The sequence below is a fragment of the Zonotrichia albicollis genome, chromosome 8 (assembly GCF_047830755.1).
Source record: "Zonotrichia albicollis isolate bZonAlb1 chromosome 8, bZonAlb1.hap1, whole genome shotgun sequence".
NCBI lineage: Eukaryota > Metazoa > Chordata > Aves > Passeriformes > Passerellidae > Zonotrichia > Zonotrichia albicollis.
In genome coordinates this window covers 23,752,788-23,770,683 of record NC_133826.1, presented here as the reverse complement: position 1 = coordinate 23,770,683, position 17,896 = coordinate 23,752,788, and the positions used below count along the sequence as shown (strand labels likewise).

At 47.2% G+C, this 17,896-nt stretch overlaps 1 protein-coding gene across 1 annotated transcript in view; it reads right to left on the bottom strand.

The window, feature by feature from the left end:
- LAMC1 (laminin subunit gamma 1) overlaps positions 1-17,896 on the bottom strand; it is a 67,380-nt gene that overhangs the window by 10,582 nt on the left and 38,902 nt on the right. The window contains exons 2-16 of the mRNA XM_005487057.4: positions 13,293-13,597; positions 11,212-11,342; positions 9,679-9,845; positions 8,600-8,788; positions 6,553-6,670; positions 6,363-6,461; positions 6,121-6,257; positions 5,148-5,270; positions 4,871-5,060; positions 4,565-4,677; positions 3,054-3,275; positions 2,777-2,965; positions 1,221-1,466; positions 799-952; positions 223-365 (exon numbers count right to left, since the gene is read on the bottom strand). Of these exons, the coding sequence (XP_005487114.2) occupies positions 223-365; positions 799-952; positions 1,221-1,466; positions 2,777-2,965; positions 3,054-3,275; positions 4,565-4,677; positions 4,871-5,060; positions 5,148-5,270; positions 6,121-6,257; positions 6,363-6,461; positions 6,553-6,670; positions 8,600-8,788; positions 9,679-9,845; positions 11,212-11,342; positions 13,293-13,597 (2,526 nt within the window). The remainder of the gene's footprint in view (positions 1-222; positions 366-798; positions 953-1,220; positions 1,467-2,776; positions 2,966-3,053; positions 3,276-4,564; positions 4,678-4,870; positions 5,061-5,147; positions 5,271-6,120; positions 6,258-6,362; positions 6,462-6,552; positions 6,671-8,599; positions 8,789-9,678; positions 9,846-11,211; positions 11,343-13,292; positions 13,598-17,896) is intronic.

Sequence of the window (17,896 nt, the reverse complement as noted above, 5' to 3'; positions counted from 1 at the left end):
TCTAGAAAGTTGGACAAGAAAAAGGTAACAAAAGAAGAAGGGGATAAGCTGTAGTACAGAAATCAAATTTCGTCCCACACAGTGTGGACATAAATGTGCCAACTTTCGCTGTGATGAGGAGCAAGGTAACAAAATACCTTCCCAGAGGCAGAAGGAAAGCAAAGGCAGGGCTGGGTGTGCAACAGCCTTCCCACCTGCCTCGCTGTGGCCCCTCAGACTTACGTTTGCAGCCTTCAGAGCCAAAGCCAAAGTGGTTGGGCTCACACCTGTCACAGTGCTGGCCGGTGACGCCTGGCTGGCACTCGCACTGCCCCGTCCGGATGTCACACTGCCCGCTGGTGGAGCCCAGCGCGTGGCAGTTGCACCTGGGGGAGGCAGAACACGTCAGATGTGACACAGAAGGGACAAGTGGGGCCTCTCTGAAGAGCACAGCTCAACATTTGCATTTGCCAAAAGCCGCTTTTCTTGCTGTGAAGATGCAGCAGGCGAGGCACTGAGCTTTTGAACCATGCAAGGTCATTGCTGCCTGCACTAAAAAAAGAGCCCAAGAGCCCCTGCTACAATCTCAAAGTCATGTGGCAGTTTTCTATTTAAAACCCTGATTTAGAGCTCTTTATAAAGCTATTTATAAGTCAGGCTTTTTGTACAGCCTTAGTAGCTGCTCCTTGACCACTGCTCTTCTCCATCCACAGCAGCAGAGGAACACCTGTTACTTGTGACAAACATCACATTCCTGAACAATGTAAGCACAGACCCTCCAAAACCAGGGTCTGTGCCCCAAGCCAAGCCAAACCTCACCTCTCACAGCCACGTCCACTCTGGAGGTTGAAGAATCCAGGCTCACAGGCACTGCAGTCCCTCCCAATGACGTGAGACAAGCACTCACACTGCCCAGTCACTTGATTGCAGATCGTCTGCTGATTCACTGTGCCGTAGGGATTGCAGTGACAAGCTGCAAAAATAAAAAGGTATGGAGAAACATGCACAAAATTAGAAATCCCTTGTGGTGTTGGTACTTACCCTAATGGGCCTGGATACAAACCATGTGGCCACCCAGCCCCTCCATCACACTAAGTGCCCACAAACATAAGGCTTTCAGCAAGCTCAAACCACCGAATCAGGGTAAAGCCACACATTGCTGCTGACGGGCACAAGTGACAGCCCAACAGCAGCTCCTGGGGACAGAACCATTTTTAAATGCAACCAGAAGCGAGTCTCACCTCTGCACTTGTCCGAGGGGTCAGAGGCCAGGGGGTTCCCAAAGAAGCCATCCTTGCAGCGGTCACAGTAGAAGCCAGCGGTGTTGTAGATGCACTTGAGGCACTCTCCGGTCTGGCGGTCGCAGTTGCCCACGGCGTTGGGGTCGATGTTGTTGTTGCACTGGCACAGGCGGCACGGCCTCACCGCACCATTCCTGCCCAGCGGGTCTCCGAAATAGGCATCATCACACAGCTCACACCTCTTGCCTGGGACACAACACAGACACGGGTGCTGCAGCAGAAAGCCCTGCGCTGCCATCTCACATGGATCCCCTCTGCACTCCCTTCTGAAAAGTAAACTCTTCAGCTTCTTCCCTTTCATCCCTCTGCTGGGGCCAGACAAATCCCTCCCCATCTCTAAATTCAAGCTGATTTTTTGGTAGAACTTTGCATTATGAATTATTTCCATTCTTCCTTCCTCTCCTATCCCTTTAAGCCAAACCTATTTGCTGCTATTTGTTGTTAATTTAAGAATCCCAAGAGGTAGAGTTCTGTGGGGCATCACTGCTCCAGGAAGCTCCTTTGCCAGTAAGACCTGCCAAACCTCCACAGGCAGCCACTGAAGCATCCAATTCAGCAGCTGCCTACACTCACTGCAGATCTGACCTCCCCAGCCAGTTATGAGTGCCCTTTCTTAGGCAGCTCTTGCACAAACAAACCCCCTTTTCCCTCACATCCCAAAAAGGTGATGTGAGACAGGAGAAGCTCCTCTGTAATCACATAGCTACAAGAAAGATCAGCTACACACACCTGAGCTGAAGGGCACTGCTTTGGTTCACAATTCAGTGGCACCCACAGGAACCCCCATGAGCTGCTTATGTGCTTGGTCAGAGGCTTTCCTAAGCACTCAAGAATGTACAGGTATTCTGTACTTTGGACTCTGCCATGCCAAGCATGAAATCAGCAGAGAGGCATGAAGGCTGCCAATCATCCTATGGCTTCCTTGCTGCTTGCAGGCAGAACAAAAAATTCTGCTTAACAACTCAGTTACATGCTTGCACTTCACAGCTTATTGCTACGAAAAAACATCAGTATCTGTTCACATATTTCTCCTTAAAATTGCTGAGCACTAATTTGATCTGTTTTTTTGGGCAGCATTTCCTGAGTCACTGTAGCCTTCCTGCTCTTCCTAGGAAGCATCCTGTAGTGCCTTACTTGCTGGCAAACTGCACCTTCTAATTTTATTTCAGTCTGACCTGCCTTCCTGGCTCTTTTAAATCTATTTTCTGCCCAACACCATGCCATCATCAGAGCTCTACTGGAAGGCAGATGGCTCTCATATACAGCACAGAAATGCTCAGACTTTGCAGATCAAGCCTTTTGTTCTCAAGAAACAGGCATGAAAAACATGTGAAGTCCCAAGCCTCACACAGGATAGAAAATAGGGCTGAGGAAGTGAGAAGTATTTGAACCAGAAGATGCAGCAGCCTTCACTGTGGATCAGAGAACAAGAACTAGCAGGAGACATTTCCACAAGCATGTGGATATAGAGAAAGATGTTTTGTGTAGGAACACACCTGTAGTGCCAGCCTGGCAGCTGGTGCACACCACCTCCTTGGTGCGGGGCACGATGGCACAGCTCGAGGTGCCGGGGCACGGGCAGGGCTGGCAGTCTGAGGCTGTGCCAGCCGTGGCATCGCCGTAGTACCCATCACTGCACTTCTCACAGTGAGTTCCTGCCGTGTTATCCCTGCAATTGCACATGCCTGCAACAGAGAGGGACGTGAGTTTTGCTTCACTGTCCAACCCAGAGAAGAAGCAGCACGCTCCTGCTGCTCCCCGTTTGTCTCTCACCCGTCTCAGGGTCGCAGGTCTCGCTGTGCCCATTGCACGTGCAGGGCACGCAGGGGCTGTAGGGCCCCAGGCCGGGGCTCTCTCGGCGGTACCCGGAGGTGCAGCGCTCACAGAACTGCCCCTCGTATCCCACTGGGCACGAGCAGCTCTCCACCCAGGCCACAGGCACACCGGGTCCAGGGCGAGCACTTGTGATGGTGACATCGTCCAGGTAACCAGCACCTAGAAAGCACCAAGGGACAAACCATCTGTAAACACAAAGGCTATCATCACCTCTTCTCCAAACACAGCTGAACGAGGGGTATGAGGGGCAGACAGGAGGGTGTTTGAAGTTGGTAAGATGAATCAAGATGCAAAACCCTCCAGGAAGGTTTACAGAGATGAGCAAAGATTCACTAGAGCTCACCAAGGGAGCATGCAGGGTAGGAAAGCTGAGAATGACAATACAGAGGAGAATCTGAGAACAGCAAGTACAGTCAATTAAAATTAAGTTATATTTTACATGTGTATGGTTTCCGTTTCCAAATCAAATACTAAAACCAATTCCTGACTTTCAAGCCAGAACAGACCATGTCTAACAATTGCAATACACCGTCTGCAAACCACGCCTCAGGACAAACTCGCCAACTATTCCTCTCAAGCCATTCCTTCCTCTGGCATCTCAGCACTTCCCTCCTCTACTCCCAGCCCCTTTCCTGGAGCAAAACAGACCTCAGACACAACATAGCTGACTTTTAACTTGTATCACTGTGTCTGTACGACTACAGCAGCTCCACTGCACTGAGCAGAGCCCCAGTTCCTACATATTAGCAGTGGTACAGCACTCACAGATGGTTTGCTCCACACCTTTCTACCCCTCCATTTCACAGCCCCACATTCCTCATTATGGGCCACCCCTCTGAAACACTTGCAGTTTTCCCACCTTTCCCAAATGCAAATGCATCCTTTGCATCTTTCTGCAAAAATTCTTCATCACACAGCATTAACTAAGGACCTATTTTTGCTTCTAATTCATGCCAATTTTTATAAATCTTCATTATGAGGAACTTTCACTCAGGTTCTGCACAGGCAGCACTTTAGACCTTGTCCTTCCCATTTGTCATGTCAAGGCAAGACTCAGAAAGAGGGGGGATGTAACCATTTATAGTGTAGCCAAACTTAAAGCCAAGTGCTGTAAACTTCCTACATCCTCCTTCAGTACTCTGTACTGTGTATTTTTACCAACTGGAGGATAGTGGCTACTAAACAAAGAAAAATTCCCATGTCTAGAGCAAGGAATCAGCAGTTGCTAAGTGTTCAGCTTTCAGACATTCAAAGACAACACTTTTCTTTCCCACGTCCTCTTCAGGAGGCCTGGGAGAAGATGCTACACAGGAAAGCCAGGAGAAAAGCCATTGGCACAAGCTTTGCCAAATAAGGTGCCAGAGCTGCTCATGGCTAGGCCCTACAATGAAGCAACCCAAACAAACCAGTTTACCCCCTCTTCTGTGACGTTCTGTTCAGTGACTTACTTCTCTCACTGTATGTCCCACGGATCTTGATGGAAGTCAAGTTGTGGAGAAGCTTTTGGAATTCAAATGCTGTAAGAGCAGGCCTCCATGGGTAATCTGCAGCCTCATGGAGCCTGGGGAGAAGAGCCAAGCATGATCAGCACAGTTTTCAGCTGCTAACAGCTGCACCCTCTCAAAAGCTCCCTTTGCAACAGCGCTGTGCTATTGCAACATCACCCACATAACTTCAAACCCCATGATCTCTGTTTCCTCAAGAGCTCAGAGGCCAAAGGCAGCCCAGCCAGGTGACAGCTGCTCCCACTGTACCTGAAGGTGTAGGTCTGCACATTCTCACTGGGGTAGGAGTTGCCCTGGGCAATGAGAGGCACTGACACTCTCAGCCCAGCCCCTTCCAGCACCAGGTCCTCTGCAGAGAGGCGCGTGTCCCGCCTGTCCACACGGAAGGAGAAGGTCAGGTTTTGCCCATAACTCAAAACCTGGTTGCCCAAGAACTTGCCTGAAAGGAGAAGAAATCCTTACAGTTAGGGAACAGAACACAAAGGGCACAAGCAGCACAGAAAGCCATGCTTTTGGAATGACCTACGTGGTGCAACGAAGTACATGGGGAAGTAGGTGTCAGAGATAACGGAGATATCCTGGGTCTCAGCACTCCACTGCAGCAAGACCTCTGAGCCATCTCGCTGCTCAGCATGCCACTCATCCTCTCCTGAAGAATCACACAGGCAAGAATTAACACCCTTGGAAGATGGAGATTTGCACACACTTCTTGCATCACACTGTTTGTGTCTTAGCTAATCTAATGTGTGTGGGCACTGACAGGCTGCAGAAAGCAGCTGTGCAGAAGAATTCAGATAGTAAACACCACTTCTCCAGTTTAAGCCCCTGACTCAAGTGCTGACTTGAAACCTCTGAACTTTGAACCCTCTGATGACTACTTGTCCAAAACCTTCTTTTCTAAAGAGCGTAAGCAGAGATAGAAAAACCTGCAGGCCACTACAATTTGTTGAGAGCTACAGTCTTTGTATGAACTGTTCTCCAGTGGAATTTTAATTAAAAAGATGTTCTTTTCAGACTGTGCAGAATAAAAACATGCATACACATGAAACTGACTGCATGAAAGAAACAGATTTTTCCTGGGCTTACACTCATAGGAAACACAACTGTGTTTTATTCAGAGCCATGTAAACCCCAAATCTGAAGCGATTTTGATCCTCTCAATCAGAAAGTCCTGACTTGGTTCTAGAACTGAGGAAACTCTGCTTTGTCAGCACACCTCTCAGGCTAGGAAAGGTTTCTATTTGCAATTTCCCCTTGCACCTGCACGGTGTACAATAACTGCGTGCCTGAGGCCAGAGCTGTGAATTCATGCCTCCCCATCTGAACAAACAAGCTGCAAACATAGAAACTTCAGCACTTCCAAAAGAGGGATCCTAGACCTGCCTGCCCAAGGTTTGTGGTCTTGCACAGAAAGGAAGGAGTTGGGGTTTTTTAATAGCTTCTTCTGTAGACTTGAGTCTACAGCCCAACCTGAGATACAAAGGAAAGCTCAGTTTTACCAAACTCGAAGTTGGAGGTGATGCTATAGATACTGTAGCCCACAGCACTGGTGCAGACTGAAGAGTGTCCAAAACAGAAGCAGGGGGTACAGCCTCTTGAATTGGAGGACTCCAGATGGAAAAATCCAGGTTTGCATCTGAAGATGTGAAGGAAAGAGAATTAATTTCCCTGATGCTTAACCCCAGGTCCTCGCTCAAATGTTTTTCATTCTTGAAACAAAGCCATGGGAAGAAAAACTAACCTCTCACAGTGGAACCCTTCCACATTGTCCTTGCACGCACACCGCCCTGTCTCAACATTGCACTCGCCTGTGCTGCCAGCAGCATTGCAAGAACAGGGCCTGGGGGAGTCAGGAGAGTTCAGTAAGAGGCACATAGAGAAAGCTTTAAAAAAAGCCTAGTTTTCCTCTAGAGAGCTGCAATCCTCCTTACCTGCAGCCAGCTTCGGAGAGAGAGTGGAATCCTGGCTGGCACCGGTCACACTTATCCCCCATCACTCCGGGCTTGCAGCTGCACTGGCCGTAGCTGTCACACTGTGTGCTGAGGGAGCCTGTGGGGACAGCAGGGACAGCCACCTCAGCACACACACACGGCTCCATCAGCTACTCACACTTCACACAATGGCCAACAAATAAGGAAGAAGAAAGAGCGAAGCACAGCCTCAAGCTGATGAGTGACAGCTTACCTAAAGACTGCCTCTAGCTTACAGGGATTTTCCATCTGGCAGCTCTAGACAGATGAACTGTTATCTAGTCTTCCCAAATTATATTCAGCCTTTTTTTCCTAACAACTAACCTTTTTATATACAAAATATAATTCAAACTCCAAATTGCCTTCTCCTGCTTCATCCTCACTGCTAAATTTGCATGCCTCCAATTCCACATCTGTTTTACTCTGCAATATGTAATTTCCAAGATTTTATTCCCTGAATCCCTTGTGCTCCCCGTAATCAGCACCTCCCCTTAGCCTGACCTCTCCCTTTCACACTCCAATTTCCTTCCTTGATTCTTAAGCTGTATTTAAAGACCAAACTACCTCTTTGGAACAAGGCTGCATGTGCCACTATGAATCCTAGTAAACTCATGAGCAAACCCCTCATTTTTGGAAGTATGCCTTCCTCAGTACTACTCTATTCAAGTGGTCTTGCACAAAAAGCAGCAGCAGGTTTCTTTAATCCGTAGAGGACAAAATGCTTTCTCCCAAACATCCATGTAGCTGCCAGCCTTGGAGCTGTCAGCACTGTAAGAGTTAACTAGCAGGAGAAAAATATTTTAATATACAGAAATAGTTGCTTGTTTCCACTTCAATCCACACCAGAAGATTACAGCAAAGTGAAGAGTTATAAGATGATTAGGCTGGACGGGACAGAACAACTCACAAAACCTTTACCATATACAGCCAAAGTTCAAATCCCCTTTGCAGTCCCACTTAGGATTATTTAGGAAAAAAGAGTACTTGATAAAAAACACCAATCCAAACATATCCAGGAGATTGAAATAGACCCTGGGTGTCAGTGAGTCATGGCATACAAGCTAATGGCTAAGTTATAAAGTTATAAAAGCTGTCCTTAAAGACCTGAGAAGTCACCTCCCTGCATCTTTTCAACCATCTCAGCTCATACCAACCCACACTCCTCTTAAAATAAGGTCTAACACGAGGACCCAGGAAAGCTGTCAGAAGAAGAAAAGGCCTTTATTGGTCAAAAATTTCACAAGTGAATGACTCCTTGACAAAATTAGATGGGAGATGTACCCTGGCAGATCTCTCCCTGGCTGCTTTTAGGGCATGCTGCAAGCAATGACTTATGTCAGCTTCTCTTTTGAAACCTCACATCATATCTTACTATTTGCTACCCTTTTCCCTCCTTCCACCTTACTTGCTGTGGGCTGGTGTAGTTATGGGATTACTCCTTACAGGTTAAGTGGTTCCCTACACAACAAAAGATGGAGTCTCCTGCCACAATTACCCCCATCCTCATTTATTTTAAAGGAGTTTAACTACATATTTTGAGTTTAATTTGTTTAATCTCACCCCATCCCCTTTAGTGTTTAATGTTTCACTGGTTTGTATTTATAGTGCTTGGATACATGGTAGGAGAAACTGATGCAGCAGCTAAAGTTCACTGCAATTTCTCAGCATGAACAACTTCCAGAAATACCCACTCACATCATCTTGGTTATTAAGAATTTAAATGAGTTTTTTAACACTGGGAGCATCCAGGGTAACACATACACAGTGGGGAAAAAAAAAAATCTATTTCAGAATACATTCAAAGGAGTAAGTGCTGCAGAGGTGACCCATCTGCCCTTGCCACCCTAACTCCATTTAGATCCAAGGATAACATAAACCACAATACAACCCAATAAACATTTCCTACATGGGAAAAAAGACGAGCAATCCAAACAAGCCCACGATGAGCCGCGTGAGGGAGAGCAGAGGTGGGTTCTGTGCTGTCAGTGCGCCAGCAGCACTCACTCACCGACGGGGTTGCAGCTGCAGGGCAGGCAGCCCTGCTCGCTGGCCAGGCGGTAGAAGCCGTGGCGGCAGCGCTCGCAGCGGGGCCCGTCGGTGTTGCCGGCGCAGTTGGTGCAGTGCCCGCCGTGGCCCGTGGCGCGGTACAGCTCGGGGTCGAAGTAGCACTCCTGGGAGCGCCCGCTGCACTCACACGCTGCAAGGACACGGCACCGTCAGCGACCAGCCTGTCCCCACAGCACACATCCCACCCTCACTTCAGCTCCAGGCGAGCTGGGGAAGGAGCTTTAACAACTCTGAGACCTGAAACAAACTCAGCACCATGCTCATCAATGCCCAAAAGAAAACCAGCATTTGCTACCTCACTTCTTTCAACATCAGGCTGCCACGTGCAGCCAAAATGCTGTCCTCCCACACAGCAGCACCGATCTCTGTCATGCAAACAAGCATGAAAAGGTAACATGAGGCTGCTCCACGCTGTAATGAGAGCTTCTCCCCCGTATTGCAAATCCCTAGACAGCGGGACATCCCAATTTCACCAGCCCATTGAGGGAAGCCACAGACAGCTGGGACCTATCTAGACACACAGAGGTCAGACAGGAAGAAAACTTTTCTGTCTGAAAAAGCTTCCCCATAAAGTAAACTACCAGGAGCTGTAGTCTGGAACAAAACACCAAGCAAATTGGTGTTCTGTGACAGAGACCTGCATCTGCGGTCTGGAAATTAGGTTAAATAATCAACAAGTAACTGTAAAAGCCAATAACCCAAACACAAAAATCAGCTGATGCTAAATGAGGAGCTTTTGAAAGGGCAATTATACTCCAGCATAGTAAACAGATTTTTTTCCCATGGGCCTCATGAAGTACAAGCCTGTACATTTCTTTAGGAAAGATGGGTGGTACCCATCCTTCTGCAGAAAGGAGATGCCCATTCCTAGGGATCTACCAGAAAGCTCTCACAGGACAGGAGTGGAATGACCAAGACTCTCATGAACTGTGCTTAATGAAGTTGGAAGCAGGCAGGGCCAGCTTGTGGCTGCCAGCAGAGGCAGGGCCCTGCCCCACGTGCCCTTGTCAGCCCACGTACGCAGGCACTCGTTGGCGCTCTCGGCCGTCGCTCTCCTCCACGGGCGGTCGTTGAAGAAAGGAAGGCACTTCTCACAGTCCACCCCAAAGGTGTTGTGCTTGCAGTTGCAGACCAGCTTGCCAAGCTCATTCTTCACACACTCACTGGCGTGCCCGTTGCACTTGCACCTGGTTCAGGGGAGGTAAGAACAGGTATTAAAACTCCAGGGCTCCAGGTCACTCGCAAAGCAACAGCAAAAAAGAGGGCCCAGATCTCAAAATCTGAGATGAGAGAAATTTGAAGGTAAATGATTACAACAAAATCAAGAACAAAACTGCTGTCACTCTGCCTGGAGAACAGGGAGCTTCATGGACATCTTATAATATCTAAAAGGGGTTTACAAGACAAAGAAACTTTTTATCAGGGCTGGAACAACGGGCAGTAATTGTAAACATCTCAACATTTTAATTTAGATTGGACATAAGGAATCAATGAGGGTGGGGAGGCCCTGGAACAGGCTGCCCAGAGAAGCTGCGGCAGCTCCATTCCTGGAAGCGTCCAAGGCCAGGCTGGACAGGGCTTGGAGCAACCTGAGATAGTGGAAAGTGTCCCTGCCCACAATGGGGGTTGGATGATCTCGGAAGGTCCCTTCCAAACCAAACCATTCTATCAAACAAAGATGTGCAGCCTGCTCTAGGTAGGCATTTAGAAAGGGAAGAAAGTTAACCAACTCCTTTGCAGTCTTCAGACTAACCTGAGTAGGAGAAGCAAAGATTTAGCTGGCTTTATGTTAGTAAATTCTCCATAATTTCTCTCCTGTGAGAGCCCAGAACACGGTAGGTTCACTGAGTGTGGGTTATTATGGTATCAGTAGGAAATTAAATAGCACAAAGGGGACTAATACAGAAATCCATGCACCTCCAGACTGGTGGTGCAGCCAATTCAAATCCCCGTGTGGCCAAATCCCAGTCTCAGGACCGCCATATGCAAGCAGGCCAAAACCCTGCAGTGGTCTCATGTCTGTTAGTAAAACATTTTATCATCAACTACTTAAGGCTAAAATATTCTATCACAGATGTTGGCAAAAGGAACGAACAATCATAACCATGTTGTACTGTGTTCCAGACCTCCAAAGGAGATAGCTTCTTCAACATATGTGAAGTAGAGACACTGAGATTTTCTACTTACTGTTGAGAGTGCAGACACAGGATAGTATAATTGAAAAACACATTAAAAACCACACAAACCACAGAGCAGAAAAGATTTCCTTCTTTTGTTTTTCATTTCAGTTAACTCTTTTTACCATTTACTCTCTCAAATCACTTTATATTTCATCTATTCAATCAAAAAATATTATCTCTGTCAGCCCTGAAGTTATGGCACAAAAGCTTATATACAATATTTGCAAATTACATAAAATTCATTCTAATGCATGGACAGTCAGTAAAGGCCAGAGCCTATTGGTATGATGTGAATACAATCAGTATCTTCAAAGCAATCTAGTAAAACTAACGAAAAACTTTAGTAAACTTTAGAGTTTTATTGTCTACTCACCTACCACCCACAGCAAAATCAGAAATTGCATAGTAGTAAGACTTGAGAACTTTTGGGTCATTGAAAACTTCATCTCCAAACGTGTTCAGACGGTTGAGGGTTACTCTAATATCTGTAGCTGTCACCCATTCCTAGAGCAGAGAGAAATCCCATCAGATGAAACAGCCTTTCCCTTGAGAGAGTACCAGTCATTAGCAGCTCTGTTAACGAAGTCCCTCCTCAGCAGCTGGGTCCTTCCTCATTGTTTTCCCCTCTGCACCTTGGGAGCACACATGTTCCTGTCCCAGAAGCCTTATGCCACATCCTCTTGGTTCAAATGGGTTTTCCTGACCCTTTCTCCTCTCTGGAGACCCTTTCCAATGCCTCTTCACATCCTGAGTGCTTTCAGCTGGGAAGCACAGAGTAACCTCTCCAGCACAAAGTGCAGGGCAGGCAATTATGCCAGCTTGCTAATTGTATGTATCTGTCTGGCTGTAGTTTTCCTGCAAAGCTATGCAGCACCAATGGGGAAAGCTTTAGGGTGCATTTGTCTGCAGGCGTATCGAACCAGACTAAAAGATACAGACAGACGAGTGAGGCTGAGGAAGAAAAACAGACAGATCTGACTTGCAACACAAGAGTTTTTCATAATATTTATACAGTGTCTGTAACACACTGCCCTGCCCTCGTGCAGCAGCAGCCAGCACACACAGCCTGTTGCCAATTTCATATCACATACTACCAGTCACTGACATTGGCACCTCCTTGGTTTTATTATACCCTTTACAAAGCTGTTTTCCTTCAAATACCATAAAAAAGAACACAAAGAAACATCCCTGTATGTACAACTGTGCAGCACCTGATTCACTGCTCAGCCAGTAACACCGTGTTTATTTACTGAATTACAAACACTGATGTAAACACATGGAAATACCAATCACGATATACACATTTACTTCAGTTCTAAAAAGCAACACCAGGAGCTGGTATGTATTTTAGGAAACTGGTGGTCAGATCTCTATTCTTTACATAGAGAAGCTTATCAGAAAATTATACAATTGCTAACTTGAAATCTTGTTCACCCTAATGATAAGACACGGTTTTCTGCAAGGGTTGGCTACATCAATGAGGTGGCCAAACTGGTTCTTTTCCACTTCAAAAGTTCTTTGTCCTTTCCCATTAATCTCATTTTTTCATTTCACTTTAGTTTGCAGAATCAACCCCACCAGGTTCTGCTCTCCTGACTGGGAACTGGAAACAGGCAAGCCCTGAGCCTGCTGGGTGCCTGTCTCAGACTACTCCTGCTACTCTAAGAGCAAAGGGAAGTGATGGTAATTACAGCTCTGAAAGGAAGACAACGAGCCCCAGTGAGGCAAACCCCACAGCTTTAGCTCCTAGTTGCAATAAAAACTGGAGAAGTCATCAAGCAGAACACAGAAACTGGCAAGTAAATCAGATAAACTGTATGCTCCTGACCACTGCCCAAGCATTCCTGTGAATGCAAAAAAACCCAAAACATTCAAGAATGTTCAACAACAAAAATCCCCTGCCAAAACCCCCTTGCCAAGCCACCTGTAAGAGAAAAATACCAAGGATAAAATCAAACTTCTCTGCTTTAACACGCATGTAAGAGAACAGGGTAGGGATTCCTGTAATGCTTTATGTATTTAGAAGAATCTTGTATTTCTTACTTTTTTCTGCTTGAAATACACATGCAGATGCTTCAAATATTAACTGGACTGAGACTTTACCTTGCCTGTGTCCTTGCATGTGAAACAACAGCAGAATGTCCACAGCTGCTTTCTGACTTGGCAGAGATCTGAAGACGTCCATCATCCCTACTGACAAATCCTTAATGCAAACCCTTAATGTCTCCAGGTTAGCTTTTTTGTACCATAAACTTCCTATCAATAAACTCAAGAATTCAACTTTTCCTTCAAAAGCGTCTCTGTGGATTGTCCACCCCAACTCAGCTGTGCAGGGCCCTTTCACTGTGAGTGAGGGCTGCAGTGCAGCCGAGTCGGCACAAAGCCACCATGAACAGCGACTCAACAGGAATGCCCAACTCAGCCCACCTGCCTGAGCCAGTCCTGCTGACATACCTGCAGCACAGGGCTGTTGTCAAAGTTGTAGGCACTGGGGCGCCCCTCCAGCGTGGAGAAGGCCACGTTGCCCCCAGTGAGGGGGGAGATGTCGCTGAACTCGTCGGTGCAGAGCGCCTGCTGCTCGTCCTCGCCAGTGCGGATGAAGCCGCGGTTGACTTTGCGGTAGGTGCTCTCGCAGGAGCCGCTGTAGTACTGGTAGGGCACCCAGGGGCCGTCCTCCCTCGTGCGCTTGTAGATGGCAAAGCTCTCGGGGCGGCTGGTGTGGAACTTGAGGCGCACGTACGTGATGTCAAAGGCTTTTCCTGGGGGGGACAGGAGACACCTGTGAGAAAGACTTTCAGAACTGAGAGAGAATGCAAAGAGCTGCACTGCATTTCTCTCCCAGCATGATGCAGAAGGATGAACGTGTCCAGCAACACCACAAGTATTTCCTCCAGCCCAGTATGGTATCTCCAAGCAAAGACAAGGTGAAGGAACTGAAAGCAGAAGTTGAGGGCAGGCTCAATAGATAGACAAAGAGACCTACAAGCTTCTGTGCAACCAAACACATTCCAGAAGCTGCAATTCTCTTCTGCATACATCCCTAACAGATGACAGACTACATTAGACCCATGAGGAGTTTGTGTGTATTCAAGGCCAGGCCCAAGCTAATAATGACATTTGATTATATTTCTCCCAAATAAATGCATGGGAGAGACAGTATTAACCAGAGAGGAGTAAGTCACACAGTAGAGCCTGGTTTGTACCTCTGCTTCCTCCCTAAATAGACAATATTTCAGTATCTTTTTACAGCTCACAAAGCTTTTCCTCCAGCATTGAACCTACTGATTACAGCCCTCTTCTACTCATTCCTTGGGAAAAATAAAATGAGGTTTAAGTTTCCCACATCATTTGACTAAAGTCAACAAAGCATTTTTAAGATCAGAGTGCAATGATTTCCAAGCTACCCATGTTCTCCATCTCCTAGAAGAGTGAAAGAAAAGCCACCTCCTTGCCCTCTATTCCCCTTCTAACTGGTCTGTGGCAATCAGCACATCATCTCTCACGACTCTTCTCCAGTGACTTGAGCATCTACCCCCATGCACATAAACCAAGCGCCCAGGGGAGTCACATCCCTGAGAGAACCCATGAGGAGAAAAGGACACAGCACTCTTCAGCCACCTTCATCTGCTATCCACACTGGCCAAGGGGCTGGCCAGGGGTTCCCAGGAGGAGGCACACAGCTGTGTACCAGCTGTTCTTGCTCCACTTCAGCAGGCAGACTGTGTACAATTAGGACATCCTGGAGCATGCAGGGAGCTTGCTAAAACAACGTTGAGTTTGTTTGGAATAAAACCTCGGGTGTTTAGTCCCTGCCATGCTCTTTTATGCTCCCACCACTTCCAAGAAAAACAGTGCTCTAAGCAGAACTTGCAGCCATCACCAGTTCTTTCACTGATCAAAAAAAAAAGCTACTAGAAGAGTTTCAGCTGACTGAGAAACTGGTTTTTTCAACCTGCAAAAGTCACACATATTTAACCTCAACTTGTAAAATGAATGAACTCTACCATGTTAAATTTTAACATGAGGCTTGGCACTTGCTGAAGTGTACACCACCTTCACATGTGAGAGCAGACCAGAGGCACCATGGACCAAGAACAGAGTGTCCTCAAAGAACACACGCACAACCCAGCAGCCATGAATTAGGTCACGAACCACAGGGCTGCCCTGCAGCCCCCAGTGATTAGGCCAGGGGCCAGCCTGCATTAGGCATGTCACACCCAAAGCCTGCATGGCACAAGGGAGGAGCCAAAGTAGCAGGAGAAGCACAGCAAAGGGCCCAGAAACCAACACACCTGAAAAAAATAAAGTAAAAATCAAGACATACAGCACTTGGAGAATTACATTCCCCAATGTGTTTGGCACAGCCTGGTTTTTGGTAGCAGGGGGGCCACAGAGGTAGCTTCTGTGAGAAGCTGCTAGAAGCTTCCACCATGTCCAACAGAGAGCCAATCTCTGATGGCTCTGGAGATGGACATGCATCTGGCTCAAACAGAGAGGCTGGTAAAGCCTCTATGATGACATATTTAAGAAGAAAATCAAACAGCACGTGCACAGTTTGTTTTTCCAGGGCTGGTGAAGCGTCGCTGCTGGGGCCAGCCCTGTCATGGCGTGTGGCAATGCACCACGGCCAACGCCATCTCGGGGCAGCCACACCAGCCCTGCCTGCCCAGCCACCCCAGCCAGTGTGCTGCAGGCACAGGGGCAGGGCTGCAGCTTCTCCTCCTGGGGCCCCACATGCAGAGAGGCACCAAACAGCAGCAGTGCCACAGCGGCCATCGCTGCCTGCAATGGCAATGGGGCTGCATGGTCAGCAATGAAAACACGGCCAGTGACTCCCTGGCATGGAATCTAGGCAAGATCAACCTCTCAGCACTGCGGCATCTCACAAAAACCTTGGAATCAGTGGAACTTGTTGGCAACAACACCTAAAAGCAGCAGTTTTTCTTCTGGTCAGAGAAGAGGAGGAAGTGAGGACATGTGAGGGAAAACAACACGGAGGCACCAAGGTTGGTGGAAAAGAAAGAGGAGAGAAGGCGCCTCAAGCATCAGAGCTGAGATTCCTCTGCAGGCTGTGGTGAGGACTATGGTGAAACAAACTGTGCCCTTGGAATGCATGAAGTCCACAGAGGATGCAGAGATCCACTCAGAGCCCATGGGAAAAGAGGAGAGGGTGAATGGCAGGCAAAGCTGCGGTCCAGTGGAAGACCTGAATAGAGACAGAGAGGGCCCCTGCTTCCAGAGATAGAGAGAAAAAGCCCTTGATTCCAAACTAGAGCAGCCTATCCTTAAAAAGGCTGCACCCTGTGGACAAATGACCCATGCCATAACAGTTTTGGGACAACTATTTGCCCATGGGAGGGGCATAGCAGAGAAAAGACTCCTCTCCCTGAGAGAACAGAAAAAGACCTCAAACGATGAACTGACCAAAACATCCATGTCCTGTCTTCCTGCACTGTTGGCGGGAAAGGAGGAGGGGCTGGGGGAAAACAGGTGCTTTAAAGGCATCTTTAATTTCTCATCATCCTCCACTCACTCTGTTAACAATACATTTACTTTATAATTTTTTTGTAACTATTGCCTTTAAAGCGTTTTCTCCCAGTCCCTATCTCAACTCATAAGCCCTTTATTAAAATTTTCCCCCTCTCCTCTGCTCAGCTGTAACAAAAGTAAGGGAACTTTGTGGATATCTGGCATTCGGCCAGCATCAAACCATGGCACCCAAGAATAGAAAAAGACCAATCTGGTGTATAAACTACCCAATAGTATTGTCTGTGTGTGACATGCAGGACAGCTGGGACATTATACAGATACAAGCCCCCTGATACTTCCTACAAAATCCCTTTCCTATTTATATCACGTGTGCATGGATCATGTATTATGGATGACCTAAGCACAAGACTGGAAGCCAGACATTCACAGTCGTGTCCCTTGCACAGTAACAGCTCAGTGTTGGTTTGGGGTTGATTATTTAATGAGATCTTCTTACACACAGAAGACAAGTGCAAGGCAAGCACCACCATTGATGCCAAACTGCTTTCTTCCAAAGGATCAGTACTAACTTAGCTTAGGCATTCCCTCCCCTTCCTGCCCAATACAAGAGATGAATGCTGTTCCTGTGTATTTGGAGTGTTTTTCTCATGACTGCAATAAAGGTAAGAAGCAGGCATCCTGTGTACAGATCAGACCCTCTCAGCCTTCCTGTTTCTCTCACTACATGGGCTCTTCTCAAAGGGAGCTCCTCACTGAAGGCAAAATATGCTTGAGGTAGGAACAAAGTGCACATGCAGGAACTCAAGACAATAGGCTGGAAAACACAAACATCTCTTTCAGGTCCACGGTGATACACTTCACACCTTTTCCAGGTAAAAGGCAAGGGGCCCAGGAAGCAAATACTCCTCCTTCTGCAGGAATAGCCCAGTGTGTTGATCTGCAACTTGGCAGCCTATCCTAGAACTTCACCTGCATCTTGGAAGGAGAGCAACTAAAAAACACAATTACTATCATAGTTTTAACACTAGTAAAAATGTCATCAGCTCAATCAGAGAGCTCACATGGTAAGATAAAGCAAAATCTAACGCTGAACATCAGCCCTGGTGCGATTTTTTTTGGTAACTAATGACAAGCGAAAACAGGAAAACATCAAGCTAGAGCAGCCATTCCCTAAGTCAAGAGGGGATAAAAAATAAGCCAGAGACAACAACTTCATTAAACAGTGTCAGCTGAATTGTTAGGAATACCCAGCTTTTTTGAATTGGGGTAGTTAGTTTTCTACTAGTACTGCATTCCTGTGGTGTGAAGCAAAACCCCTGTGCTCAGGCTTCATCAAGATGGGGAGGAAATGCTTCAAAAGAATCCTGGGAATGATGAGGGGGCTGAGCATGTGCTTTCACTCACACACACAACTTTCTGCTCTAGATGAAAGGCCAGGTCACAGGCTGCTTGCCCCAGAAAATAACTACTCTTTTCACTCTCCACTATAACTGAATTCTGATCCCTGTTTCCTGACAAGGTCTCCTACTGCTCCTTGCGAAAGCCCCAGCTCAGCTAAAGGCACAGCA